Source organism: Ptychodera flava, chromosome 2 (genome assembly GCF_041260155.1).
Source record: "Ptychodera flava strain L36383 chromosome 2, AS_Pfla_20210202, whole genome shotgun sequence".
Taxonomy (NCBI): domain Eukaryota; kingdom Metazoa; phylum Hemichordata; class Enteropneusta; family Ptychoderidae; genus Ptychodera; species Ptychodera flava.
Genome location: NC_091929.1, coordinates 733,170 through 745,502, shown reverse-complemented (window position 1 = coordinate 745,502; position 12,333 = coordinate 733,170). Strand labels below are relative to the sequence as shown.

The following is a 12,333-nucleotide window of genomic DNA, read 5'->3' as shown; positions in this document are numbered from 1 at the left end:
ATGCGGCAAATGGTTGTTTTTGAAGGTAAAACACAAAGCGCGATAGCATGTACTTTGAAAGACTTGTTTCCTGATCATATTTATCTGTCAGGATTAAGCGAGAGATCAGTGCGCAGATTTTGTGAAATACATGAAATTATTAGCGACGCCACACGCTGAACAATGACCAATGATTAGTACAACATTTACTGTTAACATAACGAGCACCAGCAACGCTCAAAATAATATGCCTTAAAACAAAAATCCTTATAAGTGTCCAGAAACTCCAGTTGATGCTGGGTCATGTTAATTATAATATGACACCACATACCGGATCGCTCACTATAGAGTCAGTCAATAGTTGCTAACTCTCTCAATAACGAATCTGGCTTCTGCTCCTCGAGGACGAAGATGACTTCATCACACAACCAAGCGGAGGGGATACAAAACAAGAGAGCGACTGATGAAGGAACCCCATTTTTGGTTCCGAAACACCGTTAAGACGAATCACTCAATCAACAAACCGGTTTACCGGGTACCCAGATCACATGACTAGGGTCAAAGCACTATCGATTCACCGGTGTCTCGCCATGTATTCCACACAAAATAAATGCGATGATCCTTTTATTCACCATATCGTAATACTAAACAATCTTGGTAGAGCTGATGAGCGGAGTGACCCTCAATTTCCTTTATATCGTCTTCGGTGGCCAGTCTTCTGCAGTACATGCAGTAAGCGCGGGAACAAGTATGCGTTGCGGAAACCAGCAGTCTTGTAGACATTGATGCTGCTCGCCCACTGGCCAGTAGAGGGCCGGGAACAGCAAAGAAATTCAAATGAGTCGTCTTTCGACCATTTTCAAAAAAATGAAAAAGGTTGAAACTTACAATTTTCAATTTTCAATTTCTAATTTTCGCACGCACCAAAGTAAAATTGCAAATTCCTCTTAAATCGGTAAGACATGATTTTATTTCAAAGAGTTTCCGTTCTCTTCATTTTGTTCTTCATCAAATACGTACAATGTCCCGTAATAAATTTTACGAATCTTGAAAATAGTACTATTTTTTTATTTTAAGATTAGGTAATATTTTGATACTGGTAATGATTTTTTTTGTTTTGTTGAAAATGAAAACATCATTTTAGGATACAAATTATAATATGAAAACAAGCAACTTTCCTTAAAAATAATCCAGAACACGTGATTTTGAAATTTAAGAAATAAAATAGAATTAATAGATTAAATTTTATTATGTTTTCACTGATAATTGCATTTCGGATTCAAAATATGAACAAGGCGAAACAGAGTTATGTTTCATTAATAACCAAGTAATAGAAGCTTTACTAAAATTGGTCTGTCAATTGGTATTTTTAATTAAGATAAACATGAATAAAATTCTATTTCAATCATTTAAATAACGCTTTTTGTGCTAAAATGCATTTTAATATTTTTGAGAATTGATTGGCCGCGAAAACCGTACCAAAAAATCGGTTAAATAAAATTTTGTCTGAAAAAACGAATATTAAAAATTGTTGTTATTTCATTAAAATGAAAATTGCATTTTGAAGATTATTTCAATTTTCAATTTTCAATAAATTGGTTGGACACTACGTACACGCATTGTTTGAGCATGCTGTAGGGAGATAGCAAGAAACTGTAGTTGTTATATTGCATAGAAATATTGCAGAAATCATTAACAGTTGCAGCTTTTGTCTTATTACTAGGCTCAAGTTGTTTTTTTACGAAAAATCACATGTTTATATTTTTCGAGATAAAAGTCATGAAATGTGACAAAATGGTTCTAGATTTTGTTAAATTATTACCAACATTACAACATTTTGATGACATAAAAATTTCATTTTTCATTGAATTACCTACAAAAACTTGGAATTGGAAAATGTAAAACACAAAAGGGAACCAAAAATTTTCAAGTCCCCCTACAGGTAGGGCAAAATTTTCAAATCCCCCCTTTACTACCCCCAAAATTTTTGAATCCCCCCTGAATTCCTCCAAACCCCCCCCCCCCCCCCCCCCCCCCCCCCCCCCCCCCCCCCCCCCCCCCCCCCCCCCCCCCCCCCCCGCCTCCCCCCAACTGTTTTTGTGAACGCAGCCTAAATCTTGTGATAAACCATTTGATCTGTGAGTGGGATATGTCCTATGATACGGAACCAGTCTTCAATGAATATTCTTTGGTTAATCTTTCCCTTTTGCAAAAGTCTCTTCCATTCTTTATTTTATGCCATTCTGCAAAATTTAGCCATTCATTAGTGTGTACATATTTTCCCATCTCAGATATAGCCAGTATTTTCATGCCAAGCTGGGCCAATGCAAAGTTGTAAAATCTCAAACAATTGTCAACACTAATCATGCTTTCATAATACTCGTGTCTGTCTTGTTTGATTTTACAGTTTATGTCTCTGTAAAGTACATTCCCCACAAGATGGCGAGGGTGAAAAACATAATTTACATTTATTTAGCAACTGGAGCTAATGGGGGGCTGCCATGATAGCAGTGAAACTTTTATGTTCTACAGTCAGTGTAATTCAGCTGTGAAATCAAATGCTTTTACATGTTAGTTTTTCATCAGAAAGAATTGAAACTGAAAACAAACCCAACCAGTAAGTAATGACTTATCGAGAACTCAAAGTGTTTTCAATATTCCTCTATGCGAATAAAACAAAGGTAGTCTATTTGACATTTAGTAAGCCTGTTAGACAATGGTAATAGTCTATCTATGCAACAGAGATTTTCTCCTTCAATATACTAGCCAAACTGTGACAATAGGAATCTAGCCTTATACTACACATTATGTACAATAGTTGATGATGACCATGTAAACAGGTATTTGTTCAAACTTTCAAATATTCCTTCCCAGATTTTGTGGCGACAAGTAGTGTGGGGTATACTTCTTCAGTTCTTTCTAGGATTGTTTATCTTACGCACAGTTGCAGGGTATGAACTTTTTCAATGGCTAGGGTCTGCCATTGCATATTTTTTTACATTCTCAAACTACGGTGCAGAGTTTGTATTTGGAGACAACTTTGAAGATCATTATTTTGCTTTCAAGGTGAGCAAATTGCTTTTTAATCACAGAACCTGCCAGTCTTTCTGGTTTCTCTCATGTAGGCAGCATCGTTGGTCAAGATGAAAACAACCCTCATCGCAAATTAACAGTCACTCATTCATTCATTCATTCACAAATGTAAGATGTCAAACTTCCAACGACATTTTTCTTGTCATCAGAGAATAATATAATGGATAAACAGATAAAAGGACTCCTGCATTTAGTTTACATTCAACTTCATCAAATTTGTACAGTTTGGCTGTTGCTGTTTTAGTTAATAATATTCACCATACAAGCATAATATACACATGGGCAGAGCATTTGATAGTGAAAATGTTTTTTTTATAATTTGCTGTAACACAGAGTTCTATTCGTGTTGTGACTCTTAAAATGTTATGTGAGAAACTCAGGGAATACTTCTTGATCAGAATAAAGTAAAGCTTGCATATTACAATAAATTCACATGATGTATTACTGTGTACATACCAACAAACTGTTTCTCCACAGGTGCTTCCAGTTATTATTTATTTCAGCAGTGTGATCAATGTGTTGTATTACCTGGGTGTTATTAAATTTTGTGTGAGTAAACTAGCTTGGCTGCTACATAGAACCATGCAGACTTCAGCTGTGGAATCATTTAATGCAGCAGGAAACATATTCATTGGACAGGTAACAAAATAAAGACTTGTTGAAAATCTATACTGAAATTACTGCAACCATCACCTCTACATTTACAATGCAATGATCTTCATAAGTGTTTTATGTCAACAACAATGATACAAAGTTCCCAATTTATTCTTCCGAAGGCAGATAAGTTTTCATTAATCTGTGTTAACATGCCAATGTAGCATTCACAGACTTATTGAAACCTAGGCGTAGATTCAATGAGCAAAGACTAAGAGTAATTTAGCTTCAGTTTGTGTGAGCTGTGCTATTTTCATTTTTCTTTCTTCACTATGTTCAGGTTTTCCTCAAGATTAGGCCCCCCAAAATAGATTGTGCCTTTCCGATAACATTGGTTTGTAAAAAATAGGGTAGGTAGGTTGGCAGGGATTTTTTCCAAAATATTTGTATTTTTAAATAAGTACTTTTCAGGGGTTCAGGGCGATCAAACACTGGCCACAAACCAGAAAAAACATTTCATACAAAGGGAATAAAAACATATAGACATCCTCGTTCAAGCAAAAATCAAACACCAGGTAACAAACACGTGATTTTACAGGTTTTTTTTTCTTTTTTTTTACTTCCATGTTAACGTAGCTCTAAAAAGTTCAGGGTTGGGAGGCAAAAAATAGGGTAGGTTGGGTTATCGGAAGAGCACAATTTTCTTTTCCTTTGGCCTATTAATGTAGTAAAGTAAATTTTTACTCAGATCACAAAGGTTTTAGAGAAGCTCTATGTTTGCAGGTGGAGACTGTGTTCCTAATACGGCCTTTTCTCCATGACATGACATCTTCTGAACTCCATGCAGTATTGACTGGTGGATTTTCCACAATGTCTGGTGATGCTACGGGTGTTTATGCTCCACTTGGTATTGATCCAATGCATATCATATCAGCTTCTGTCATGTCAGCACCCGCTGCCCTGGCAATCTCAAAACTGTTTTACCCAGAAGACAAGAAAACAAAATATATCACTAGCGAAAATGTGAATGAAAACATCTCAAAATCGTATGTACACGTATACGTCTTGTTATTATTTCTTGAAATGATATTAAATATAATCGTAAATGGCATTCATTGTAATCGTAAACCATTTTGATTCACACAGTAGTCAAGTCATGTCACACATGATGAGTTGTTGGGGTACATAATAGGTCATTCTTATTTGCATTTAGTAGTTTGCATACAGCTTGAGTTCATGTTTACTTGCCTAGCAACAAAGGCAGGAAATTGTCAGTTTTGGGAGTTGATTTACTGTTAGTTGTTAAATAACAGTTTATGGCAAATCAGTAATTAGGTCAATTTGGTTAGGTTCATTCTGCAGTCTTTCAGACTGGCTTTGCAGCTACCATTATGTAATAACATCACACACCAGATATGAACTGTAAATGCTCACGTGTTTCATCATATATTGCAGTTACGTGTAAATTTGAACCTTCGCCACATGTTTGCAACTTCATTGAAAGTGTTATGATCAACATAATGAATAATATTCACCACAGATTAATTCTAAATCCAAGTATATATCCCCAATCAGGAAAGTTCATTAAAATATGCAAATTAGGAATTGACTGAAACGTTCTCATTAAAATGCAAATTAGGAATTGGCTGAAGTAAAAATGTTAAATGACTCTCAATAATCTCTTATCATAATATCTTTAATCTAAAAAGCAATTCGTCAACTTTGGTCCAGTCAAGACATATAAATACCCTTAATTAGAAAAGTTCATTAAACTTGCAAATAAGGAATTGGCTAAAGTAAAAATTCTTAATGACTTTCAATGTTGTATCATAGTATCTGTAATGTACATAGCAAATTTCGTCAAATTTGGTCTAGTCAATACAGATAAACATCCCTAATTAGGAAAGTTCATTAAATATGCAAATTAGAAATTGGCTGAAGTAAAAAAGTTTAATGACTTTCAATAATGTTGTTTTATAGTATCTTCAATATATGTAGCAAGATTCATCAACCTCAGTCGAGTCAATTCAGATATATATCCCTAATTAGTGAAGTTCATTAAATATGTAAATAAGGAATTGGCTGAAGTAAACATTCTTAATGATTTTCAATGATGTTATATGATAGTATCTTCAATGTACATAGCAAGTTTCATCAACTTTGGTCAAGTCAATTCAGATATATATATCTAATTAGGAATTTTATTAAATATGCAAATAAGTATTTGGCTGAAGTAAAAATGCTTAATGACTTTTCAAAATGTTAGATCATAGTATCATTAATGTTCATCAATTTGGTCAAGTCAACTCAAATAAACATCCCTAATTTCAAAAGTTCATTAAATATGCAAATTAAGAGTTTGATGAAGTAAAAATGCTTAATGACTTTCAACAATGCTACATCATAGTATCTTTAATGTACATAGCAAGTTTCATCAATTTTGGTCAAGTCAATTCAAATAAATATCCCTAATTTCAAAAGTTCATTAAATATGCAAATTAAGAGTTTGATGAAGTAAAAATGCTTAAAGGGACATTATTTATATCTTTTGACCTTATATTGTTGCAAACGAGCAGTTGATAATGTTGTTCGACTTACTGAAAGATGTCTAAAAAACGGTCGATCAATATACATACCATATTAAACAAGTTTTGTCAATTTTGATCAAGTCAAATCAGATATATATCCCTAATGAGGAAAGTTCATTAAATATGCAAATTATCCATTATCTTTTATGTCACCCCTTCATACCTTTCACAGCTGATATATCTTGATGTGATCAACATTTGTAGCGAATCTCATCAAATTGTGTGCAGTTGTTGTCAATATATATCCGTTTTTTTCTAAAATCATTAATTATGCAAATGAGCAAAAAGTAAGCAAGCCACACCCACCAAAAACTAATCAGTTCTTGCCATTTGCAAACCAAATCTATGTACCAGATTTGATTCTGATCTGATGAGCCGTTTTTGAGATATTGAGTACACAGACAGACAGACAGACAGACAGACAGACAGACAGACATCGCTGCGACATATGCCCACGTGTGTCAACACATGAGCAAAAAAAACACACTGCTTGGTTACAAGTAGCACACGGAGTAGTGATAACAAGTCATCGTTGATGACACAGTCCCCACTTGTTAATGGGTACTTTGATTACATGTCCTCAGAGAGGATAGAGTCCTCTTCATTAATTAGGTCTGTGATAAAAATACTTTGATACAGATGGCGCTCAATGGCCAAGAATGAGTTCCATGGTGATGAAAACATAAAACCAATGTAGGCCACCATCCTAAAGTTCATAAAATGAGTCAACTAGGAATTAATCAACAGGATGTTGCAAAACATTTTTGCATACAATTCTAACACTTAACAGATTATCACTGGTACCATATTTCATAAAGTTTGATGCAGTATTTACAACACTATGAGATCAACATCTGTATCAAGTTTCATCACATTTGATGTTGTATTAATTTGTGGCTATATCACCCTAATTAGGAAAGTTCATTACTTATGCAATTACAAATTAATAAAAATGACACTGATAAATGTCTGTTTCAATGTTAAAGCAATGTGAGCTTAACATCAGTTAACATCTGTATAAAGTTTCATGAATTTGATGCAGTCCGTATTTCTTGACATATCAGCCTACTTACGAATCTTCAATAATTGACATGTTACTGCTACATGACGTGAAACAAATTGACGAGCATATGTATGAAATAGGTCAATGTCCTTGTACCAACTTTGAATGATACTGGTGGAAATATGTCTGATTATGGCTCTGTACATTTGAAAATTGTAACAAAATCACCGCCATGCAGCGATATTTGATCTTACTGTTTAAAAAATCAAAATGTATATGTATGACGTAAGTCAATGTACATGTACCAACTTTGAATAAGATCAGTTGAGACTTGCCAGAGTTATGGCTCTCGACATGAAACAACCATAACAAAATTGCTACCATGTGGCCATATTGGACCATCTCGTGAAACCAATCGACATACATATGTATAAATAAGTCAATGTCCTTGTACCAACTTTGAATAAATTTGCTTGATACATGTCTGAGTTATGGTTCCTGACATGAAAAAATTGGAAAAAAATGGCCACAAGGCAGCCATATTGGATCATATCACATAACAAACTGACATGCATATCTATGACATTAGTCAATCTCCTTGTACCAACTTTGAATAAAATCGGTTGAAACATGTCTGAGTTATGGCTCTGTACATGAAAAAATTGTAATAAATGGCTGCCTAGCGGCCATATTGGATCGTATCACATAACAAATCGACGTACATATGTATGACATAGGTCAATGTCCTTGTAACAACTTTGAATAAAATCGGTTGAGATGTACCTGAGTTATGCCTCTGTATATGAAAAAATCGTAATAAAATGGCCACACAGCAGCCATATTGGATCGTATGACAAAACAAATTGACGTGCATATCTATGACATTGGTCAATCTCCTTGTACAACTTTGAATAAAATCGGTTGAAACATGTCTGAGTTATAGCTCTGTATATGAAAAAATCGTAATAAAATGGCCGCCTTTGACATTGGTCAATGTCCTTGTACCAAATTTGCTTTTTAGACTTTGGTTTTAGATGGTTTTATTGTAGTTTTTTTTATTACTGTTTTAATTGCTTTTTGTGATATGTAAATTTTCTCACAGCGTCCTTGATCACTTTGTGTGGATATTGACGCTTTATAAATAAATTATTATTATTATTATTATTATTATTATATTGGATCGTATCACAAAACAAATTGACGTGCATATCTATGACATTGGTCAATGTCCTTGTACCAACATTGAATAAAATCGGTTGAAACATGTCTGAGTTATGGCTCTGTATATGAAAAAATCGTAATAAAATGGCCGCCTGGCGGCCATATTGGATCGTATCACAAAACAAATGACGTGCCATATCTATGAAATTGGTCAATATCCTTGTACCAACATTGAATAAAATCGGTTGAAACATGTCTGAGTTATGGCTCTGTACATGAAAAAATCGTAATAAAATGGCCGCCTGGCAGCCATATTGGATCATATCACAAAACAAATTGACGTGCATATCTATGACATTGGTCAATGTCCTTGTACCAACTTTCAGTAAAATCGGTTGAAACATGTCTTAGTTATGACTTTGTACATGAAAAAATAGTAACAAAATGGCCGCACAGCAGCCATATTGGATTGTATTACAAAACAAATTGACGTGCATATGTTTGACATGGTTAATGTCCTTGTACCAATTTTGAATAAAATCGGTTGAAACATGTCTGAGTTATGGCTCTGTACATGAAAAATTGTAATAAAATGGATCTTATCCCAAAACAAATCGACGTGCATCTGTATGACATATGAAGTAATCCTTGTACCAAGTTTGAATGAAATCGGTTCTTGCATCTCTGAGATATCTGCGTGAACGGACGGACGCACGCACGCACGCACCCACGGACACACGCACGGACATGACCAAACCTATAAGTCCCCCTGGACGGTGTTCCGTGGGGACTAAAAACTGTGCCAGTAGCCAAAGCCCTGCTTTCTTATCAATGGTTAGGGGTTAATAGTAAGGTACATAGTAACATGGCTTGATAACCTTGGTAACAGATGCATGTAAGTGCACAAGAATATGAATTGAATTCAATGAAAAATCTGTAAATTTGTTGATTTACTGTAAGTTGTGATATTTGCTACCTTAACTTGTCCCCAGAAAAGACAGAAATCTTCTTGAAGCAGTGTCACATGGAGCAACTATGGCTATATCATCTGTATCAATGATAGCTGCCAATCTTATTGCATTTATTGCACTCTTGGAACTTCTGAATAATTTACTTGCTTGGATTGGAGCTATGGTTGGCATTCCTCAACTTAGTTTTGAGGTATACCATTATGTTATATCTGTCTATTTATCTGTCTATCTAACAAATTCGTATAGCACTAGAATAAAAATTAAAAATTAACTTTTAATTAATTTTTTCTAAAAATTCACCAACAAGCTGATCTCTTATGATAACTGTGTTTGTTGTATCCACACTGTTCTTAATTATAATGGTATTTGCTGAAGCTGTTGTTTTTAATTTCGAAGTGAGAATATTGGTCAAAGCTTTCTAAATGTTGAAGAATAATGTTGGCCATGTTTAATGTCAAAGTTAATGAACATTAATTTTCAAGAAGTGTTAAACGTAATTAAATCCATGCCCTTCATATCAACTTTTGACAATTTTTTTCTGACTTCTGATATTCTCATCTCTCAAAGCAGCTGATTTGTTCCTATGTTTTCATGCCAGTGGCATTTTCAATCGGAGTAGAGTGGGATGATTGTCAAGTTGTAGCAGAGCTAATTGGATTGAAGATTTTCATCAATGAATTTGTTGCATATGTACGATTGTCAGAGATTATTGAAAATGGGAAGATTGGTGAAGAACCATCTATTTCTGTGAGTAAATTTGCACTCTTGTTTTATCAGACATTCTGTTAGTTTACACTGTTTTATCAGAAATTACAATTAAGTTCTAGGAGCTAATGTTGTTACAGATTTGTTTTGACAATACTGTCGGTGATGATAATGTATGGTTAGTAATGTGCTCAGGAGAAATATAGTGTGCATTTAATGTGTAAAATACATGAACCTGACACTTTTCTAAAATGTTTATTGTTGCTTAATACAAAAAAGAAGAAATTAAAGTCATTCAAAGCAGTCTTCATTGAAGATCTATGTGTAACAAAGGACAAAGTTTGCCAGCTTGGACCAAAATTCACGTCTTTGGAATGACTGTGGTTATACAGACAGCTTGACTGCAGCCACACAACACCAGGATATCTAGCATTTCCAAAGCTGTTTTCTGTGACACTTAAATAAAATAAAGTTTTCTTTCCTTTCAGACCCGCTCAGAAGTTCTAGCAACATACATTCTGTGTGGTTTTGATAACATTGCTAGCATGGGAATTATGCTGGCTTGTTTAAGTTCACTCATACCAGAGAGGAAAAGTGAGCTGGCCAAAATCATCACAAGATCCCTCATTGCAGGGTCATGTACATGTTTCCTAACAGCATGCATTGCAGGTACATTAATCATTATGATTCATTCTTCCATTGAAGCATTAAAGTGTCATGTACATGTTTCCTAACAGCATGCATTGCAGGTACATTAATCATTATGATTCATTCTTCCATTGAAGCATTAAAGTCTATATCACATAGCATAAGTCTGGGTTAAAGTTAAATTTGCATACCATCCAGTTCATCAACACCCCAACATGCATGATGGTTCCACAAGTATATGTATTTCAGTGAAAATTAGACAAAGTGTCATGAGTTGGGTAGTTTTTTATTAGAATTTTGTTTTTCATTAACCAAATGTAGGTTTGCTGTATAAAGAAATGGATGGCTGATCCACTTAAACAATGCCAGTAAAACGACATCATAATTACCATCTGAACCAATTATTACATGTGTATGCTGAATGACTGTTTAGGTGGTGAATTCTCTCTGATGAAAAATGACAATTGAAGAACGATGCTGTGTAAGCTGTAATTGAAAGCTGTACAAGAATCTGTGACTATACATGACTATTGACATGCTGTGGATTTACACTTTAGTCATTAACTGATAATTTTATAATGTAATCAATAAATTGATAGAGCCCAGCACACATTGTGCTGCTCACATCATATCTGTACAAAATTTAACCAATTAGCCTGAAATAAATCATAAATTACCATACACATATCTGCTCAACATAGTTAGAATCACTGTAATTACCTTGAGTGCTGGAAAATTCCAATATGATGGTAGCATGTGTTTACATCATCTGTAGCTTATGGGATAAGAAACGCCAATATCAATGGTTGTCATGGAGTTAATTTACTGCTGATGATTTCAATTTATTGATCATGATTTTTGTAATTTCTTGTGTACTCCAATCACTCGTGTTAAATGACAAGTGGGTTCAAATGATGAAGATGATCTAAACTATCCTTGATATGTTGTTTCAGGGCGATTTCTCTTTTTCACTACTTTTATAAGTGAGTCGACTGATGATTCTAATCAGGAATAAGTTGAAGAAATGTACTGCCTTCTAATCGTCACAACAAGAACACTACACAGTTAATACTCTTGGTAATTTGACCACATATCAAAGTAGCTTTTAGTCTTTCTTTGCCATTTTGTAGGTCTCCTTTAGAACCGTAAGCCTTAGCAAAATCTATGCATTGCTATCTCAAGAAGGTTCTCTTTGACTCTGGAAACTACTTGATTGCTTTACTGACACAACGTCATTTTCAGAAATTCCTGACTTGAGTCAGAGAGTTCAAAAAAGTTGTAAAGAATTGGACACTTTCAATAATTTGTGAGTCCACTCCAGTTAGTGATTGATATGGTCACCTCCACATAGTCTTGTTGTCCCCCATGTAAATTATAATGATCATTTTGTAATATCTGTTGCTCCAGTTCAGTTTGTGTTGTTGTGACAATTTTACGTTTGGCCATAATTAAATCATTTATTTGAATTTTTTAATCATTTTTACTAATAAACGCTAAGAAACAACACAGAGACTGGATTTGGCACAAATGAGACCAGATGTTAACTGAATGTGCTCACGAGTTTTACAACGGGTTCATTAATAGTAGTACG

General features: G+C 34.4%; 1 protein-coding gene across 6 annotated transcripts in view; it reads left to right on the top strand.

Annotated features, from left to right (window-relative positions):
- LOC139151132 (solute carrier family 28 member 3-like) overlaps positions 1-11,427 on the top strand; it is a 105,032-nt gene extending 93,605 nt beyond the window's left edge. For 3 of the 6 annotated variants that reach the window (XM_070723689.1, XM_070723697.1, XM_070723732.1), the window contains 7 exons: positions 2,854-3,045; positions 3,550-3,711; positions 4,450-4,712; positions 9,411-9,579; positions 9,957-10,136; positions 10,583-10,763; positions 10,844-11,028. In XM_070723689.1, coding sequence (XP_070579790.1) covers positions 2,854-3,045; positions 3,550-3,711; positions 4,450-4,712; positions 9,411-9,579; positions 9,957-10,136; positions 10,583-10,763; positions 10,844-10,917 — 1,221 coding nt within the window. In that variant the 3' untranslated portion in view covers positions 10,918-11,028. Of the gene's footprint in view, positions 1-2,853; positions 3,046-3,549; positions 3,712-4,449; positions 4,713-9,410; positions 9,580-9,956; positions 10,137-10,582; positions 10,764-10,843; positions 11,029-11,063 lie in introns of those variants that run through there. The other 3 variants (XM_070723722.1, XM_070723714.1, XM_070723705.1) reach the window with 3 other exon arrangements.
- The last annotated feature ends 906 nt before the right edge of the window (positions 11,428-12,333 follow it).